Below are 21,735 nucleotides of genomic sequence, written 5' to 3' on the forward strand. Positions count from 1 at the left end.
TGTATTTGTATTTCATCTGTTGCTGGTGAAATGTAGACCTGTCAACCCATGAGCATCTAATGAAGTGAGGGGGACTCACCCAATATCACAGAGAATGTCTCAGATTAGACTCTCCTGGTTCACACAGAAAGATGCAAATCAGTGATGTACAAATAAAACCCAGTTTAAACAGCTCTTACGGTTACCTGGCCAGTTCTTACGTTCTGTGCTGAGCAGAGGAATTGCTGATTATATCCCACTTTCTTTAGGTGAGGTCCATACGGACAGCAAAGATGTATTTCACAAGCGCTGCAGTAGTTACTACAAACTGATTCGATGTTATTTATTTAAGGGGTTTTTGCAGTACAAAACATTACAAGTATTTTTTCTACATCAAGATAAAAAATTAAAAATCATTGTTCAAAGCAATTAAAAAATATATATTAAACTGCTATTTCCATCAGGTAGTTATAAATATATTATGAACCAAGTGCTTCCAAACTATGTTTAGTTTGGAAGTGCATAACACCGCTACAAAAACCAGCCATTTATTTAAAAAAAAAAATCTGTCATTTATATCAAATCATTGATTCTTAAATACAGCACGATTATATTAGTACAAAAATGACACAAGTGAATAGCACAAAACATCCACTGCACAAGTATTTACTGCATTAGCTTTTTCACATCACAATTTCCTTTGTGCTACAAGTTGATGAAGCACAAGAACAGATCGTTATCAGTTCCAGGGAACCTTCCTCCCTAAGACACGGTTGGTGATTTTCTGAAAAGATAAAAACAAAGTGAGAGATGAGTATTACTGCTCTAAAAATTAAAACCACTAAGCATGAAGGTAGTGGGAGACACAGAAGGTGTTTTCTATAATAAATAGTAACTGGTTAAATGAGGATTCCTCATTACAGTGGGAGGGATGAGCCACAACTGAAGGGGAAGGGATCAAAGTCTGTACAATCCTGAGCAGCCTGAAGCAGGTGAAAATGTAACGTTATTTGCAGATTCTTCCAAAAATAATCTGGGGAGGCATAATGTAAAACAACAGATTATAAGTTTTAAAGAAACAAAACAAGACGACGCAGAATACTTGTAGAGTCCCAGCCTTGTGCACTTAAGCTGTGGGACCCTGCCGGTTACACTTCACAAAGCAAATGGACAAATCCCTGCGAAAAAGAAAGTCCAAAGATGGATTCGAAGCCCCCTGGACACGAATCACAGCAGAGCGTTCGAGCACCTTTGAGAATCGCTGCTGCAGCCGGCTCTGTCATGGTGTTCTTCCCCACGCAATCCAATAACGGAACAGCACCTCATTCTCCAGCTCACTGATGTTTTGATGTGTGGAATATATATATTACGTGGCTTTATAGATGCGTACGATAAGGTAAGAGCTTTGGGTAACTCAGGTGTTACTAACAGCAGTGGGGATGATACAACCGTTACCTTAGGAGACCTTTCGTATCGCACAGATGAACGCAGCTCAGCTCTTCATACACACACAATATATGCAATATATGTGTATGTAGATACTCTATATAGTGTATATACCAACACAGAATCCTCTGGACAGCCCTTAGAGCTCACAGACCCTTTTGCCATCCAAGCAGCAATTCGATATGATCTCCCCTCTTGGCTTCACTTCCAGGAAGCGACTGCAAACCAAACCAACCCTTAACATGTTGCTGACAGGAGCGAAAATGTAGCCAAGGGGATGAAAAAACAAATATTAAACAAAAATAAGACTCTGAAGCAGCCAAAGTGTGATGCAGTTTTACACCTCTAGAAGAATGTGCTGTTTCCTTTGGGGTAGTGACACCTTGTGGCCTCTACCTTGTATTGGCTCTAAAAGACACGTCCCACCCATAAATAAAATGGTGTTTAGTGTTCCTGAATGCTGATATATTTTTAAGGATTAGAGGGAAATACATAAATTAATAACTTTGCTGTCTCCTTTATGAAGGTTTCTCCCATGCGCCCTATTTACAAAAATGGAAAAGGCTCAGTAATGGAACCAATTTGTATCTGATAAACTCATAAGGTTCATTTTCATTTCACTGAGGGTAGAAAGAGTTCTGATTGGTGCTGCCATCAGCTCCGAAATCTGTCCTGACCATACGGTTTTCAAAATTAAGAGCATGCACCATTCCCTTATCTGACTAGTATAATTTTATGCTCTTTTTGAAATTAAAAGTACAAAAGCAAAGGGACACGGGGAGAGAACATCAGCCCAGACCCATGCGCATCCTCTGATAAAAAGAACTTTGCTATCTTAATAAAGATAAGTATTTAACAATTGGAAAAATTAAGAAAGCTTGTGCAAGCCTCAGTCGCTTTCCAGCACAGGAATTTTAATACATTTTAATAGGTTTTCAGTTCTCTCCTCACCCAGTGCAAACAAAACTCATTTTGTTCTCTCTTCACCTCCTGTTGCTTTGCCCCACATCAGCACATAAATGCCTTAAAACGGGGTGTCCCGTATAAGTATTTCCCGTTGTACTTTACAAAAGGTAAGTAAATTTTGTTCATTTTTATTCACTAAGTTGGGGCCTTATTTGGAGCCAAATAAACTCAGTTTGATCTCATCCCTCAACCTGGACACTAAGATCATTATTCCCTAAGGGGGATGAGGAGAAGACGCCACCTCCAGCGAGCAGCACATCCCAGACTGGCTGTTATTGCTGCGAACATACAATTCTGCTTTTCTCCTCACAATATATTTCCAAGAAGCTGGTGTTCATTTTCCTTCTGAAGCATCAGCCCATAAATGGTATCAATATGCAGTTATACCTAACATACCTTTAAACTCTGGTGTGAGGATTCTTCAGCAAACAATCCTTGTCCACATTCACGTGTTGTGTGTGTACATGTTTAATTCATTGCTTCCTTGCCCAAATTTTTATCCCCTGGGTGCCCTCAACACCCTGTAGAAATGGCATGAACGATGTAGCGCTTGCTAATCCCATCCTCGGAGCCAGCTATTAGTGAGGTGTACACCTAGTTTTACTTCTAAATGTCCGCTCCTTAGGTTATCAGCGACAGAAACAGAAGAAACCAGTGTCCCAGCGCTGTATTCTATCCCAGCTGAGGTGTAATAAATGTAAGATATAAACACATTTCATTATTACAACAAAGTGTTCAGCCAAAGGTGCTGGAAGAAGAAAATAAGTGCTTAGTCTCTCCTTCACTAAGCCAAATTATCTGGCAGTTTTAAGACAATCCCACCTGCCCAGCGGTTTCCTCTGCCAGGTGTTGTCTGCACAGCAGAAATTCAGCCAGGAAGATACAAATGGAGACCTCGGACACCCCAGAACAGGATCCCCAGCACACACTTTCACCAGCAGTTTCACCTACAAGCTGCTCTCTGGGGTGGCGGGGACACAAATTCATCCTTTCCCCATCAAGGTGTTGAGTGCTGGCTTGTTAAAATCCAAAAAGTGAAGAATAAAGAAGTTAATCATTAAGGATGTGTGTCTGGGTACACGCCAAATGCTCTTGGGAGGAATTGTCCTCTACCATCAGGCATAACAGGACTCCATTAGGTGACTGCAATTAAAATAAATTAGATTTATTCCAGAGTACTGATCTGCTGGTTTACATCAGCAGTTCACAAACTCAGCACTGAGAAGGATATGATGCTACAGATAATTTAAATGATACAACCCTAGATTACATACATTTTCAGTCTAACTTTTTTACCAACTGTTTTCTTCTCCTAATAATCTCCTAATTCCTGTGTTATCTTCGGAGTCACTCCACACAATCTGTGGTTCTTTTACTTCGTGCATAATCAGATCAGCTTAGAAACTGATGCTCTCAGCAACATATTAACCAAATTCTACACAACCCATTCACTGTATTTACAGAGACTCTCTACAGCTATTCCACATCATTGAAGACGACAAAAAGATGACAGTGTTTTACTGCAATGAACCATCATCTCTCTTCCAATCAAAACCACACTTGGATACAAACCTTCTGATCTGATTCCCTTTCTGCTTCCAGCTGACTTCGCTACTTCAAGTCAACAATTCCCAGCATTTATTCCCTCTTAAGACCTTACTGAGATTCTCAGACTAGTTAAAGAAATATGTGCTGGATATACCCTGCAAAAGCACAGCATGGAATTGAAGCAATTCTAGCGGCAAGTACCCACAATCAGATTAGGGAAATATTCTGGATAACCCATTGCGTTACGAACCCTGACTTTTAAAATCCAATTCCTGCTGTTCCCAATGAATAACTAACCCTGTTATTCCAGCTCTGGTAGGACAACTCAGCCAGAAAAGAGCTGCAATGCTAAAGCTGAAGTGCAACCTTAAGATCAATAGGAGAAAAAGAAAATCAGGTTTAATTAGTGTCCTTAAACCACTGAGGTTTATTTATTTACAATGTAGTTTATTGCCTGCTGTCAGTGTTCTCCACAAGGCCACGTTTTATGGTATATAGGTTAGTTAAAAAGTGAGAAGGTAAGTCAGGTTAGAATGTCAGTGTTTGTATTGCAAACTGTTGCATCTTAATAAGTCTTAACAGAAAGCTTAAGCATATGGATGCCTAGAACAGCTCAAAACGCAATAATGTATACTGGTCAGGTTTGGAGATGCACTTCTCAGAGGGGACTGATGGGTGTCCTCTATCAGAACATTTATTGCATGACTGTATAAACTGATATAGCTTGTTACACAAAGATATCAGATAGGATGATGTGGGCACATAGGAGGGGACAAGGACAGAAGACTCTTATCAGGCTTAAGCCAGGGTTTTTCAATCTTTCTGTCATTAATTACACTTGTGTTTAGAGAGAGACACAAAGCACGCGTTACACAGCTTGAAGAGCACGAGCAACAGTGTTTAGTGGGGACAGAAGCGGGGATCTCACAGTTTCACAGCAGAATGAATCCTAGAGAAACCCAGAGAAACGGGCCCCACTGGCAGCTTCTGCTGCTCCCCAAAATCCCAGAGCCCTCACCTCAGTCTGCTGCTGGTTGTGTGGTGAGGCCCCCAGCATAGACACCGTTCTTGAACTGCTGGGTAAGTGTTTGTGGTCCAAATTTAGTCCTATCTGCTCTCAGGGATACTGGTTTATTCAACAGAGGAGGTCCCGTGCTGTTCAGTGCCATGATGATACAACAAACACTTACTGGTGAATCAGAGAATCATGGAATAGTCTGTGTTGAAGGGACCTTCCCAGCTCCCCCCGTGCCCCCCCTGCCATGAGCAGGGACATCTTCACCAGCTCAGGTTGCTCAGAGCCCCGTCCAGCCTGGCCTGGGATGTCTCCAGGGATGGTTCATCCACCACCTCTCTGCCCAACCTGGGCCAGGCTCTCACCACCCTCAGGGACAACAATTTCTTCCTCATGGCCAGCCTGAATCCTCCCCTCCTTTAGTCCTCTTGTCCTATCACTACATACCCTTGTTGAAAGTCCCTCTCCAGCCTTCTTTTCAGCCCCTTTTAAGTACAGAAAGGCCGCAATAAGGTCTCCCTGGAGCTTCTCTTCTCCAGGCTGAACACCCCAACTCTCTCAGCCTGTGAAACCCACAGCCCCCCCCAGTTTAACAGGTTACCACCAGGATGGCCAGTTCTCCACTGGAGCAAAATAAAGAGTGATGACTCCAGGCTTTGTTAATCACGATTTTGTGAGAGCTAAATCCATCTACAGCAAGGGTACATGCGACCAAAACCAGCAGCCTTCAGTTCAAAGAGCCCATCCATGGAGTATCTTCTTTAAATATGCTCCACAATCCCTCTTGTTCTGCCCTCAATACCTATTTTATATGGTTTAATCAGGACTGTGCTTCTTTGTCTTTTTCTCCATATACCACGCGTAGCTACTGGAAGGATTTCAGGTTAGGTAGGGGGATTCTGTGTCCCAGGTTTTGCTAAGCTTGACTGCTTTCACCCTGATTAAATGTTAATATATCCTAACCACCTAGAAGCTGCAAAATCATATCACAGAATTAATGTGTAGTAAGTGTTACTATCACGCTTGTGACCTCAAGAAGAAAAAAATTCTGCAATGTTTGAGTATAAATACTTGACCAGAACACTCACTGTTTTGTAAAGCTGTGCTTTCAGGCGGTATGAGTCGTATTCCATTTTCCTCTTCTCTTCCTCTCGCTTCTTCTGCACCTCTGGCAGCTGCTCATAGATCCTGCAGTGTAAACAGAAAAAGCCAAAAATAGTGACTTGGAAGGAATTTATTGATATTAAAAAAAAAAAATTAAAACATCCTCTGTTTTATCTTCACATTCTGTTAAAAGCCACTGGCCAACCACATCACAGAAACATTTATTTGGGGGTTTACTAGTGTCACACAGGGAAAATGAGGAACACGGAACAGTTGTGATACCGGAAATTCCCACATCCCATAGTACTTTTCTTTTACAAGCAGCACCCTCCTGAAAAGTAATATTTATAACATTAAAATGAGCGTACAGCTGATATGATTATCCAGCTGCAAAAGGTAGAGTTCACTATCTTCAGTACAGAACAGCCCCATTGCTTTGAGACTATTCTGGGGATATTTACCTATCAATACCAATAGTTTTATTGCAAGAATAACTTGATTTAAGCTATTCAGGCATCTTCCGCCCTGTTTAGGTCAATGTTTTGTCTTCTCCAGTGCTGAACTTCTCCCTATCAGAGCCAAAAAGCGAGGGATGCTTCGTATTGATGGAAGATGACTGAAAATACTTCAACGCGCCCCATTTTGAACATTTTAAATGAATACAGCCCGCTGGCCAGGAGGGGCAGCTCTGACAGTTGTCCTGGTACTAATTCCAGTAGGAAAATAATATTTCAAACCAGCAAGAGAAGTGATGGAGGCAAATGTGCATCGGTTTGCACCCGTCTGCTATTCAGTCGGTACAAGTTGGGTGTCGCTTGAGTGTTTCAGAAGAGAGAAGGACGAGAAATTAGCTGGAAAAGTAATAGGAAGCTGTAGGATAATGCAAAACTAAGAAAGGAGAATCAAGAAAGCAAAGACGTTTGTTTACCAGCTGTGAGAGTCGGTCTGAAGATGGAGCAGAATTTGCCTGACCATCGCCATCAAGAACTTAGAGAACTGAGGCCCTGACAGAAAGAACAGATGGACAGTGACTTGGAGAGAGGCCCGAGGAGCAGCATTGTGTTGCACTGGTTTCTCTGACATGGGGGGGCTGCTGCTCACAATGGCTGATGTGTGGACTTTGCTGCTTCAGCCAAAGAAGCCCCAGCCTCCTGAAGGCTGTTGGTATGAGGGTCTCTTCGACCCAGGGACAACAGCTGCTGTCCAGCAGATGTGTTCTCACCTGCAGCCTCAGTTGCACGTGTCCCTCACCTGCTCCCCCAAACAACGGCCAACGACAAGGAGCATGCCCAGAAGCTCACCAAGGGTCCTGAGCTCACCCAATGGACCAGAGAAAGACCCCTGAATGCTGGACACGTAAGCGTTGGCAAAAGAAAGCGTGAATCTCTCGAGCCTGCGCAGTACGAGCCTGGGATGCAAAATCAAGGCAGAGATTGGCCTGAAACAATGGGAGCAAGGGGGGTGAAGAAGCATAAAAGATGAGACCAGAATGAACCACCAGAGGATCCCAAACCACGACAGAGGACCGGCAGGACTCCACGGGACTGGAGACCAGACAGACGCTTCTGGAACTCAACTGGTGATAAACGCAACCTCATTTCTCATCTTTACTTTTACTTATCCCTGTTTCTTTTCCCTTTTCCTTTTCTTACTCTCTCCCTCTATCACGTGCCGCTTTACGGGCAAATTAATAAAGTGACACTGCTTGATTGAATTATAACCCCTTGGCATTTTGGTTGCCTTAATTTTGCGCTCTGAGATCAAAGTGAAAGAACCATCACAAGTCCATCACTGAATGGACCGTGACACCAGCCCATCAAAGTTCAGACTGGAACTGATAAGCAACCAAATACACACCCAACACCTAAAAGATAATTTAAAAAAGCAACTGTAGTCTTCCAGCAACCTGTGTTCCATGTATCCCTATTTTCCTGCTCTGTCTGCAGCTGCTTGTAGGTCATATTTTCTAAAAATGTCACTACCCACACTACCACTATAGAAAAGAGGAAATAAATCACATTTTGATGTTTCTTTTACTCCTCTTACACTTTTCTGGAAGGCCTATTGATGTGATAATGGATGGGGGGAGATACCACCAAGATTTGGGGGTTTGCTTTATTACCATCTCACCATCCTCTCGAGGTTTTTGCCAATCCAGGGCTCCCTCAAAGAAAGATCAAGATTCCCCATTATAATCCATCCAACCATAAAGATGTTTAAAACAAGAAGTGAACAGCGCAAAATTGTAGGTAAATTCATTGCAAATTGCTTTCACTCCCTCTAGCTAATTTGCCATGAGAAATTTCATTTATAGGCTCACAGCGAAAAAGCTTCTGCACTCATTATAGGTGTGGATTCCAAAAGAATATTACGGAACAGATTATTTCTCAGCTCCAACCGAGAGCTGGAATACGACAGCACAAGAACAAAAAGAAGCGGCCAAGCGTGACGGCCTCGATCAGTCTCTGTGCAAGTCCTGCTGACTTGGGTTATTCTGAAATCAGAGTTCCTGAAAATTCCTGAGTTCAGACACATCGACCTCCCAGTCCAAGAGACTCAAACACGAATCCTACCTCAGCTAAAACACATGGAGGTGCATTCCCTCACAAACTGGTATATTTACCATATTTACCACTTTTGCCACCTCTCTATTGATGCCCTAAAAATACTTGTAAATGCCACAGGCTATTAAAATAAAACATTTTTTGATTCTCCCAGCTTATATATCAAGGGGGTTATTCTATATACTGTGTATGCCAGTAGATATTTTGTAGAATCACAGTATAACTTATGTTGGAAGGACCTCTGGAGGTCACCCAGTCCAACCTCCTGCTCACAGCAGGACTCACTTCAAGGCTGGATCAGGATACTCAGTTCTTATCCAGCCAACTTGTGATTATTTCCAAGGATGGAGATTCAGCCACATCTGTGGGCGCTGGTCCAGCACTTCACCACCCTCCTTGTGAAAAACTCATCTCCAGTTGGAATTTCTCCTACTGTAACACGTCACCACGGCTGCTTGTCCTGTCACTCCTGTGCACCTCCAAGAAGACTCTTCCTCTGCCTTCTCCAAATCTCTCTTCTGGTAGGGAAGCACCACTGCCACCTATTACTTAGTTCACACACCCCACATTTCCTGTCCTTTTGGTACCTGCAGAGTTTGCTGCAGTGCTTGGAGGGCAGATACCACAGCAGAATACTCAGGTTTAGGTAAAAATAACTTTTCCAAAGTTATATTGTTTCTTGGGTTTTCTAAATAGGTGCTTTCTTCCTCTGATAAGGTGTCTACATCTTGCACTGAAAAATCTGAATTAGGCCCAACACCCAACTCTTTGACTGCAAGTACAATTTATCCATCTTTCCCACCCATTTACTCAAGTCACTTATCTACCCGAAACAAAATTTACTTAAGCTTACCGTTTAGATCTTTGAAACATTTCACTCTTTGGAACTGTTCTTCTCTTTTCTCTCATCAAAAAGCCTAAATGGAAAATGTTGAGATAAGAGAATGGTGAGCAAGTCTGTTTCTCAGTAAGAATACTGCCGCAACGATAATGACTCCTTTGTAAGTTATGGGTTTTTATAGATAGGAATGTTAAATAACTGTAACACTTTTATTAAAAATACACGCAAATTTAAGTAGAATGTGGGAATTCCTTAATTTCTATAGGATGTACAAAGCAGAACCATGGAGGTACCTCTGTCAGACAGCACGTGACTTGCGTTCCTGTAGCCCTTTCTTTTCTCCGGGGGGTTAAAAAGCTCTTGTCGCTCGGCCTGCAGGACGCTCTGCATCCTCCTTTCCTCCATCACCAGCTTCAGGTGCTTCACGCGCTCTCCAGAGCGGGAGATGAAATCAGGACGATGCACTGCAAGGGCCTCCTAAAATTGATGGAAAAAACCAAAGGGTGAAGTGGCCGGATTGTCTCCCTACAGCTGGAAGGGAATAATCAAAATATCTAACACCATTAACCAAAGCATGGAGAAAAATCCTAACAAAATACTATTTGCTATAATAGACAAACTCTTGTATCCTTGATGCTGAGTAGTTCCTCAGAGATCTTGTTTAACAAACTATAAATGGCCAGAAATAATAATTAGCAAAAAGGACACAAACCCCTTCGCCAAAGAGTGTAGCGATGTTCACAAAGTTGAGCCCACAGGACAGATGATTTTGTAACTTATTAGTGTCTCCCTTGCTATAAATCAGTGGGCACACCACAATCAGCAATTCATTTTGGATTAGAAGTGGAATTTTGAAAGCGATCTGCTGATATCTCCATTTGCCGCACTTCAGTTTCCACCACAGGGCAGTCTCAGAACATGAGCAGATGTAACGCAATTTAAAGAAACTTCAGAAGTGGCCCTTAATTACCAGCTCCTCCTTTACATTTCTCTTGTTGCGGACAATCTCTTTCAAAAATATTTTTTATGGCTACATCTGTATTTTTCCACAGATATTTAGTGATCCCACCTGCAGCGTACACTGCATATGCATGTTAAGCATGCACACAACGGACGTCTTTTGTGCTGTATGAATTAAAGTCCATTTTAATCGCATACTATGTATATCACACATTATTATTCTTGCATGGAAGCAAGTACAACACTACCTCAGCTCCATACCCTCTAGTTCCTGAAGCCAAATGATTTAAGCCTTAAAATATCAGGTCAATTCAAATATATTAGCACATTGTAGAAAGCCAGGTTACCATAACAAAACTCACAAATTCATTTGGTTTCTTGTTTTGTTGGCTTTGTGTTTGGTGGCTTTTTGTTGTTTGGTTTTGGTTTTGGTTGGTTGGTTTTGGGGGATGTGTTTGGTTTTTGTTTTAAGCAGAAGCCGTCTGTAACATGTTGACTTTCACTGATGACAAAGGTGAAACAGCAATATCCAAATATCCAGTCTTCCTCCCCAAATCCCACCGAGGCCCCGGCAGCCTCTACCTGCAGCGTGAGCTTCACGAGCGGCCGCGAGGGCCTGTTCTCGGCAGCTCTTTCTGGGCCCGCTGGCTGGATCCCGTTGCTGCGCTGCTGCTCCTGCCAGTTCTTCTCCCGGAGAGGTTCTCGCCAAGGCTTTGTGCTGGTCAGAGGTTCAAACCAAGCAGGACCGGGACCAGGAAAGAAGTTGGAATGGTTTTCTTTCCTAGATTCAGATTTCAGGTCTTCTGCTTGGACAAACCATGAAATCCCTGTTGAAAGGCCACAGAAGACAATAAACGTCTGTAGACAATACACATGTCTATTTTCCATCCCCATCTATGGCCCTTCGTAGAACCACAGAATCATTTTGGTTGGAAAAGACCCTCAAGATCATCAAGTCCAATCGTTCCCCCACCCCTGTCACTGCCCCATGTCCTGAGAACCTCATGTCCGTCTGTCCAGCCCTCCAGGGATGGTGACTCCAGCACCGCCCTGGGCAGCCTGTTCCAATGCCCCACAGCCCTTTGGGGAAGAAATTGTTCCCCACATCCAACCTCAACCTCCCCTGGTGTAAGTTGAGGCCGTTTCCTCTGCTCCTGGCGCTTGTTCCTGGGGAGAAGAGATGGTTCGTGCCCAAGGTCTTAGACAAATCCAATCAGAGGCCCAACAGCGCAATAAATACTTCAGTTTAACAACAGTGGGACTCTGCAGCAAACACCTTCAGCAGTTTCGAAAGAATTTGTTTGCCAAGTGTCATAAAACCAGCAAGTCTTTATCAAACAATACTTGTGAAAAAGCACAAAATGGCTTAGTTTGCAAGTATGTCTGTTGATAGAAAGAATAGTTATTCATCAGCAATTACACATTGCTGTCCTAAGTCCTACGTCTTCTTATAGATATTTTTGAAGATCAAATGCTTTACATCTTCCAAATGTTAAATATGTGTATAAGAATTAGATTACTCACAGTTTACATCCATAATTGAATGGGAATGCATCAGCTAGTACTGAGTAGATATTCTAAATTTTCTAAATCAAACTGGTATAAGAGAGAATGATGTGTCCCTACAACAACAATGATGACTAGTGAAAATATTTTTAAACATTTAATCATGACATTGTGAGGACTGACAGGAAATTTAAATGAAAAAAAGTCTGGAAGCTACACAATCAGCTCAAAAACGCAGCTCTATCCAGAAGAGGGAGATGAGTCTAGTTCTTCTGGTACAACAACCTTCCCCCATGTATTCCTGAAAAAATGCTGGTTGAAGTCTCAGTACATGAAACATTAAGTACAACTTAGAGTGACTGAACTTAGAGCTTAACGGAACCTTTTATACCTTGGAAATCAAATTTAAGTATCTACATGATTCCCACCTCATCCATCTTTCCTCGCCTTATTCTTTGCTCCCTATCTACAACCTTTCCAGGTTCCAGTGTAAGTTGGGGAATGACCTATTAGAGAGCAGTGTAGGGGAAAGGGACCTGGGGGTCCTGGGGACAGCAGGGTGACCATGAGCCAGCACTGGGCCCTTGTGGCCAGGAAGCCAATGGGACCTGGGGTGGGTTAGAAGGGGGTGGTCAGTAGGTCAGAGAGGTTCTCCTGCCCCTCTGCTCTGCCCTGGGGAGACCACACCTGGAATATTGTGTCCAGTTGTGGCCCCTCAGTTCCAGCAGGACAGGGAACTGCTGGAGAGAGTCCAGCGCAGCCACCAAGATGCTGAAGGGAGTGGAGCATCTCCCGTGTGAGGAAAGGCTGAGGGAGCTGGGGCTCTGGAGCTGGACAAGAGGAGAACGAGGGGTGACTCATTCATGGGGATCAAGATGGAAAGGGGGAGTGTCAGGAGGATGGAGCCAGGCTCTTCTGCGTGAAAACCAGTGATAGGACACGGGGCAATGGGTTCAAACTGGAACACAGGAGGTTCCACTTAAATTGGAGAAGAAACTTCTTCCTGGTAAGGGTGGCAGAGCCTGGCCCAGGCTGCCCAGGGGGGTTGTGGAGTCTCCTTCTGTGCAGACATTCCAACCCGCCTGGACACCTTCCTGTGTAACCTCATCTGGGTGTTCCTGCTCCATGGGGGGATTACACTGGATGAGCTTTTGAGGTCCATTCCAACCCCTGACATTCTGGGATTCTGTGTTTCTGTGACATCTAACAGCCTGATTGAAAGTGCCACTATATTCGAGCACTAGAGAGCTCACTTGATGTGGGGTTTTTGCTTAAAATTCAGTGATTAAAACCAGAATAAGAACTGGCCATACTAGTGACGGACAACTCCATGTCCTAGCTAATCCTCCTCATGGATTTTGCTAGTCGCTGTTGAGGTGTAGAGCTTTTCTGGTCTGGTGAGAAAGCAGATCTTAGGCTGACCTTGTGGTAAATGCCGCCTGCTCCTTTTTGTCCTTTTCTCCAAGAACAAATGGCCCGGCTGTCCCTCCCGCTTACCCTTGTTTCCTGCTGCCCGGTGATCTGCGACCAGACCAGCTGACTCTCCAAAAATACCCTGGACACGATGCCAGGGTTCCTGCGGCCGTCGATTCGGCTGGTTGCATCTCGGGGTAGGAAAAGTCACACCAACATCGCGAGTGTTTTTCTTGGTTGCGCTGTTCACTATTTCCAAGTCTCCTGGAGTCAAAAATGAAGCAGTAACATCTTATTCCAGAGCAGTTGGAAGTATAATATTAATACTTACAACATCAGCACATGTGACGTGCATCACTCAGGAGGTGAACCTCAATTTTTACTCTGAAGGGTCACTTTCTTTATGCCACCTTCGAAAGGGAAAATCTTCTATATTTTCATTTCCAATTCAAGGAGAGTTTACAGTGACTCAGGTTTGTTACTACATGATAACCTGAGTAACACTAACATGGTGTAAACCAAGTACCCCAAGGAAAACAAGCACACATATGTTTATATATGTATTAAATATATATATGTTTTTAATTATTTAATTCTTACCCCCCATATAGATATATATCTACACAGATATCTCACCCCCATATAGATAGATATCTATAGATATATATCTATCGGGGGGGTGAGAATTAAATTATGAACTGATTATACTCCTTGCTGGGGATCCAAGTGGACTCTCTCAACTTCAAAACCAGCTGCTGAACAACACAATGGCAGGTCAATGTACAGCTTTACATTTTCGACAATGGAACTACAGGTTTTCTGGATCTGGTTTGCCCAGAGCACCACAAATATTTGACAGAAACAGCACCACAAATATTGAACAGAAACATGTGAAGTGGAAGGTTTCAATGAACGTTCAAAAAGTCGTAACACGATCCTGAAAACAAGCCATGCAACTGCTTTTCTGATTCAATCCACTTGCATGTGGGGAGGAAAAAAACAGTGATAAATAAATAACTGATATGTCTGACAAATAAAACAGTCATTAATCAATCTTAGGATGGGAAGGAAGGCATTGAGTAAGGCATTTGACGCAGTCTCCCACAGCATCCTCACAGCTAAACTGAGGGAGTGCGGTCTGGATGATCGGGTAGTGAGATGGACTGTGAACTGGCTGAAGGGAAGAAGCCAGAGAGTCGTGGTCAATGGGAAGAGTCCAGTTAGGCCTGTATCCAGTGCAGTGCCTCAGGAGGCAGTGCTGGGGCCGGTATTATTCAATATATTCATCAATGACTTGGATGAGGGAATAGAGTGACTGTCAGCAAGTTTGCTGGTGACACCAAGCTGGGAGGAGTGGTGACACTGGAAGCTGTGCTGCCATCAGAGACCTGGACAGGCTGGAGAGTTGTGCAGGGAAACATTTAATGAAATAGAACAAGGGCAAGTGTAGAGTCTTGAATCTGGGCAGGAACAACCCCAGGTTCCAGTGTAGGTTGGGGAATGACCTATTAGAGAGCAGTGTAGGGGAAAGGGACCTGGGGGTCCTGGGGACAGCAGGGTGACCATGAGCCAGCACTGGGCCCTTGTGGCCAGGAAGCCAATGGGACCTGGGGTGGGTTAGAAGGGGGTGGTCAGTAGGTCAGAGAGGTTCTCCTGCCCCTCTGCTCTGCCCTGGGGAGACCACACCTGGAATCTTGTGTCCAGTTGTGGCCCCTCAGTTCCAGCAGGACAGGGAACTGCTGGAGAGAGTCCAGCGCAGCCACCAAGATGCTGAAGGGAGTGGAGCATCTCCCGTGTGAGGAAAGGCTGAGGGAGCTGGGGCTCTGGAGCTGGACAAGAGGACACTGAGGGGGGACTCATTCATGGGGATCAATATGGAAAGGGGGAGTGTCAGGAGGATGGAGCCAGGCTCTTCTCAGTGACAACTAATGGTAGGAACAAGAAGAAATGGGTGCAAACTGGAACACAGGAGATTCCACTTGAATCTGTGAATAAACTTGTTCCCGGTGAGGGTGGCAGAGCCTGGCCCAGGCTGCCCAGGGGGGTTGTGGAGTCTCCTTCTGTGCAGACATTCCAACCCGCCTGGACACCTTCCTGTGTAACCTCATCTGGGTGTTCCTGCTCCATGGGGGGATTGCACTGGATGAGCTTTCCAGGGCCCTTCAACCCCTGACACTGTGATTCTGTAACTTGGTGTGTGAATGAAAGCAATGGAGAAACTGATAATTGCCACCAGAAAAACCCAAATGCAGAACTGCACCAGTCCAGGATGAGCTTGTTTTAAATAGGATATAACATCCAAAATATTACCAAGAACATGAAACACTGCAGTTGGCTTCTGAAATAGCACATGCCTACAAAATACATTCTGTGAGTAACAGATGGCTTGAGGAGAAAACAATACATAAAAAATTATAGTTAGTCCACCTTTACTATTGAAATGGATCAGAAGTTTATTAGGTTAATAAACTTCTAAGTGAGAAAAGTGGCTATGCGAGCAGACCAAGAACGGAAATTAAATTGCTTATTTTAATTACAACGTAACACCTTTCTCTAAAAATATTTGAAGGGAATTTGAAGAATGCTGCATGTACGTACCCGTCACCAGCAACACGCCACAGACTTTGGAGACGGTTTCCAAAGAGATGAAAATCAGAAGCAAATACAGAAAAGTCTGGAATTCAACACCTCACCTGCTTGGATCCCTTTGTTTAACATCCGTGTGCGGCGCTTGGTACTAAGAGCAGAGCTTGGCCCCCAAGAACCTGCAGAAGTCGAATCAGACGAAAGGGAGATCACGTTCTAGAAACAAAAAAACAGGCAAGAGAACGGAAATTCCTGAATTACTAAAGGAACAGAAAGCAGGTTTTAAACAGCAAAAAAAAGTCATCACTCTTCCCTTGATTTTCCTGTTACTGCTGGAGGGACAAACTGTCTTGAAAGACGAACACGTTGTTTTGTAAATTCATACCGAAGCACTTGTATGAAAGAGCAAAGTTCTTGCAAACCATGGGAAGGTCCCTCAGCCTGGGATCCTCGTTACACAAAGTTCTCCAGGTGGGGAACATTCAACTCGACAAAAGCAAGAAATAGAAGACGCTTGGTAAGGCCACAGCTTAGGCAAAATAGTAGGTTCACATCTTCAGAACTCACCCAACCAGCAGTTCCAGGTGCAGGGACGTGAGCAGCACAACGGCGTCACAATAGATTAATTTAAATTTTATGACACGTTCTAACTTTACAGCCATTTAAAACGGAATATACTCTACAAGTGTATCTAGCCCACAAGTTTTTGGTGCTATAGAGAAGGTTAGTGCTTTATTAACAGCAATTAACTGATAGAGCATCCCCAGGCTTCATACGCAGTGTGGCACAGACCAATCTCTGCAACTCCGTTTTTCATTAGGAAACAGATTTTTTTTTCCTCCTTGATCATAGCAATTAGTATCCTATTAGTAACTCATAACGCCAGCCCCGATGGACGTGAACAGAGGCTTTTTAATTACCTTTTTATTGAACCTCTGCTTTGCTGCAGATCGTAATTTCATTTCAACATGAAAAGGAGGCGACTTTTACTCTGGTGCATACTGACAAAAATTGGGTTTAGTTTCATAAAGCTATTTCAGCTCTTGTAGAGCGCACCAGACAGATGTAGTAGTTGTGCATCTTCTTTGAGAGAACAGAAGCAAATTTGAATATGTGTTCGGCAAAAGACAGCATAAAGGAAAAAACTTCAACATTTCCATGTAGATCGGCTCACAGAAATAAATATAAGCAGCTGCTCAATACTGAATATTGACATGAATATTCCTCTTTGGGTTAGAACATTCAGCGCGGTGTTTTCAAAGCCGTTGAATAGCGTCACCTTTTAGCTTTGTACCTGCTACCAGATGGCAGCTTGAAAAGTGCTTTAGAAATACCAGAAACTGGAAGAGAGAAAAACCTGCTGGGCTGGGTTTGGCAGCTATAAATACATTTCTCAAAAGCTGGAAGCAGGTTTTCTGGAAGCAGAGCTGACAATAGGCTCGTATTGAAACAAAATGAGCTGCAAAATGCAGCATTTGCCTGAAGAATTTGTACAGGGATCTGTCTAGGAGGAGGGATCCTAAACAGATCTTAATTTCTGTTCAGCCAAGCATCACAGAAATCCCCCAAATTTGGATATTAAATTAAGTCTGCCATCAATTTCCTCTCATTCCTTATTCGAAGTGGGTCCTGTGTCTCTGTACGTGTATTTTTAAGAAAGAACAGTGCATTGGCAGGTAAAATATGCTGCTTTCTAAAGCCATAGGGGTTCAACGCAATATCAAGCACTGGGAACAGCGAGCTTTTAATCTAAATATTACTGTAATCAGAGATTTTAACAGGCATAAGCCTAGATATTTTTTTTAAGGTCCAAATAGACACAGAAAGATTAGTCTCATGAATGGAATATGGAATATAAGCTCCTCCAACCACGCAAGAAATGTTGGATCCTAATTTCATTGTTAGTCAGGGTTCTGATTTATGATCACAAAGTTTATGACAATTTTCTTTTGCCTTAAAATAAAGATTATAAATAAAAATATTAATTAAAAACATTTCTAAACCATTCTTAGTCTTGAAAAGGGCTGTTTCTCCCCCAGACATGCACTCACAGAGTCACAGAATCCCAGAGTGTCAGGGGTTGGAAGGGCCCTGGAAAGCTCATCCAGTGCAATCCCCCCATGGAGCAGGAACACCCAGATGAGGTTACACAGGAAGGTGTCCAGGCGGGTTGGAATGTCTGCACAGAAGGAGACTCCACAACCCCCCTGGGCAGCCTGGGCCAGGCTCTGCCACCCTCACCCCCAACAAGTTTCTTCTCAAATTTAAGTGGAACCTCCTGTGCTCCAGTTTGAACCCACTGCCCCTTGTCCTGTCACTGGTTGTCACCAGAAGAGCCTGGCTCCATCCTCCTGACACTCCCCCTTTCCATCTTGATCCCCAGGAATGAGTCCCCCCTCAGTGTCCTCTTGTCCAGCTCCAGAGCCCCAGCTCCCTCAGCCTTTCCTCACACGGGAGATGCTCCACTCCCTCCAGCATCTTGGTGGCTGCGCTGGACTCTCTCCAGCAGTTCCCTGTCCTGCTGGAACTGAGGGGCCACAACTGGACACAAGATTCCAGGTGTGGTCTCCTTAGCTTACTTGACACACAGACTAAGTTTGACTTGTTTCTATTAAAAACTAACTCATTTCAATGAAATCTGTTAGTACTGCTGACACTATCACTTTCTTCTGCTAATACAAAATAAAAGAAAAATATTTTTGCCTTGTTCCTATACTTTTCAGCATCAATGTTTATCACAGAGCACCAAAACTCTGGATGTTCTTACTGTAATCTTTTAATACGCCCAAACTGCCAAGTACAGAAGTTAAAGAAGAAACTGAACCACCAACACTCCACAATACAAAATAATTCCAACATTTCAAATAGAAAAACAGTAATAAAATTCAAATAATTTTCAATTTTTATGAAATTTTCATTTCCAATTTTTATGAAATGCTATTTATCGAGATATTGATGCAGCAACATGGAGTCAAAAATCTACAAGCCCAACGTACCCTGTGGTGTTCAGGGTTGCGAAAGCACAGACCCTGCAGAGAACTAGAAATCAGATAGAGCAGGATCTGCTTCCCAAGATAAATAAGAGGAAAAAAAAGACAAATACGAAGAAAGGGGAAGAAAACACGATTGATGTTTTAAGATCATTTGATCTCATCCTTATTCTTGGAAAGGCAGAGACTTGTTAGACCTGCTTGGATCAAACAGAGAAACCAACCATATAAACAATGCGCTCTGGGAAATTTTAAACGATTCTCCGAGTAACAAACTCTACAACTTATATAGTAGTCTAAGAGTTTCCATAAAGACTATTTAAAATTGTCTTTTGGTCTAACTGACCACATACCTGGATCTCTTTCCTTTTCCTGTGTCTCTCAGAAGTAATTTTGGAATATTCTACAGCCACCGCTTTGTCGCTTCCCTTGTCCCGCTTTTCCGAGCGGTTTTTCTGGTGGTCGATGGTACAATAAAGCCGGGAGAGCCTTGGTGACACCCGTACCCTTTGGTGCCCAAAAGCCCTGATCAGCCTGGCCGTGTCGATGGTGGAACTGGAACTGCTCCCCTCGCTCTGGGTGGTGGTTTCCACCTCCGTTTGGGTCGCCACGTCCCATTCCGAGGTGGTGGAACTGATGGTGGTGCCGTGATCTCCGCTGAGCCGCGGCTCCGAACAAGTGTCACTGGGAGTTTCCAAGTATTGCTGGCGCTCCAGAATTTTATTCATGTGACAGATAATTTTCTTGCTTGACCCATTTTTCCTGAGCTCAACAAAACTATTTTTATCATGGGTGATGCGTGGTCCTTCTTCAACACCAGACTCTAAAGTACTTTCAGACACGTTCTTTTCTGGCAGTCTTATCTTCTTCTGCTCTCCTCCATCAAAAACATCCTTTTCAGAATTTGCTGGTATTAGTGTATGCTTGATGGGGTTCTGAAGGACCCTGGCCAGTCGATCGAGGCGTTCAACAAGGGAGAGCTCACCGCTCCTCCTAAAATCATGGCACTGGTGTCTCTTCTGGCGCTCCAAAAATTTAATCCAGAGCTCATCTAAGCTGCCACTGGAGCGGGTTCGGTGTCTCGGTGGTAGATCTTTCTCCAGAGTCTCATCGACATGAGTCGTTTGGCTACACAGCAAAGGATAATTTCTACCTGCCTTTTGTTCTGCTTCTCTTCTGCCAGGCTGAAGTTGCTCCTTCCCTGACGTATCACTCTCCAAAGATGCGGTAACATTTAGCTCCTCGTTCTTGCTGTCATCTGCTTCTGCGGTGAGTGGAAAGAATTCATTGTCACTCTCCTTTTTATGACGAACAGAGAGAAGCCGTTGATGACGATGTGCTTTTTTCCGACTGTGCAGCACAGCTCTTGAGGAAGGTCTGGGGTGTCCGACACCAGAACTGTCTTCTGACAACTCGCTGTTGGACAAGAAGAAGCTCTCACACGTGGGCACTGGATGATGAAGGTAGAACCGGGCAGATTTGAAGAGCGAATGAGTTGTTCTGATGGCCTTCGGGTGATCTGTGTGTTCTAGGAGAGAAGAAAACACTTAAAATTGTTGTCTCTCTACAGCAAATCTTAAACAGGATGATTTTCATCCTAACACACGTCGAAGGGTTAAAAGCAGGAATCATTGTACCCATTCTCAAACTGCAACAAATATAGACGTTTCAGCATTATTAAAAGAACATAAAGAATATTTTCTATCATTTGCAACATGGAACCCAAGTGAATATTATACCCAACTGAATCTGAAGGACGAATCTCATTACACCACAGGTAATTACCCCGACCAAAATTTGGACTGAGGGTTTATTTATATATATATATGGAAACTCAGGACAGGCAGCCACAACTCATTTTGCCTCTTTTTAGACCAATGCCCAGGAGCAAACATGCCCTGAACATCCTCTCTTACCTCACTCAGAATACCACTATATATAAGCCAAATAGTACCACTTACTCCTAGAACCATGTCTGATATCACACCAAGATCCAGATCTAGCTCTGCTTTGCTTTCAAGCTCAAATGACACATTTTAGTTCAAAGCAGCAGCGAAAATCCCCCCAAATATGCTTCTATCTGAAATTACAAAGGACTAGATGCAGAAATCCAATTATAAACTCATTGGTAATAGACATACAATTAAGTACATGCACAGCACGTGCGAGCAGGAATACACTCCAAAATAATTTTAAAGCCATTTGTAACCTACTGTAAAAAAAAAAACAAACTAAAAAGCAAAAATGTGTTTCACATTACGTTCTTTGCATAATGGACCAAATTATACAATGAACCATAAGGGCTGAAAGTAAAAGTTACAGACACGAGTGCAAGAAGGATTTCCCAAGTTGCTACACTTACTGCAAGAAATTCCACGCTGTTTTTAGCCAAGTACGTCATTCAAAGATGCTTTATAGTGTAGTAATAGCTTTAATATAAATAAAAAGTCAATGCAAAAAAAGAACAGTCCATTGACTAATGGTAAGAACAACGAGTCGATGATGCGGAGCTGGTTTGCTTTTCTGTCTGCATTTTTGTTGGTTTGTTTGAAAGAGTCTTGTGTCAATGACCTACAGATGACAACAGACCTGGGAAGCAGCTTTTCTTTGCTTCATCCGAGGAAGTTTTGTCACTGATTCTGCAGCAGGGTGGCAAGTCAAGTCCCACAGCCAGGAGGAAAACAACCACCCACCTCAGCAAGAGCCACAAGCTATATTGGTATAAAACCTCAGTTCCAGGTGGGAAAAAGATAAGCTCAGGAAGGGTAAAACTGCATTAATTCATACCTTATTTTTATTTAGTCACTTGTTTTGCTC

At 43.3% G+C, this 21,735-nt stretch overlaps 1 protein-coding gene across 1 annotated transcript in view; it reads right to left on the bottom strand.

Annotated features, from left to right (window-relative positions):
• Positions 1 to 535: 535 nt before the first annotated feature.
• The window catches only part of ALMS1 (ALMS1 centrosome and basal body associated protein), a 72,085-nt gene continuing 50,885 nt past the window's right edge, over positions 536 to 21,735 (bottom strand). The window contains exons 12-19 of the mRNA XM_082051886.1: positions 19,272 to 20,446; positions 16,036 to 16,144; positions 13,427 to 13,606; positions 11,006 to 11,250; positions 9,757 to 9,940; positions 9,476 to 9,539; positions 6,043 to 6,142; positions 536 to 763 (exon numbers count right to left, since the gene is read on the bottom strand). Of these exons, the coding sequence (XP_081908012.1) occupies positions 719 to 763; positions 6,043 to 6,142; positions 9,476 to 9,539; positions 9,757 to 9,940; positions 11,006 to 11,250; positions 13,427 to 13,606; positions 16,036 to 16,144; positions 19,272 to 20,446 (2,102 nt within the window). The 3' untranslated portion in view covers positions 536 to 718. The remainder of the gene's footprint in view (positions 764 to 6,042; positions 6,143 to 9,475; positions 9,540 to 9,756; positions 9,941 to 11,005; positions 11,251 to 13,426; positions 13,607 to 16,035; positions 16,145 to 19,271; positions 20,447 to 21,735) is intronic.

Source organism: Streptopelia decaocto, assembly GCF_964273445.1.
Source record: "Streptopelia decaocto genome assembly, chromosome: 4".
NCBI classification, from domain to species: Eukaryota; Metazoa; Chordata; class Aves; order Columbiformes; family Columbidae; genus Streptopelia; species Streptopelia decaocto.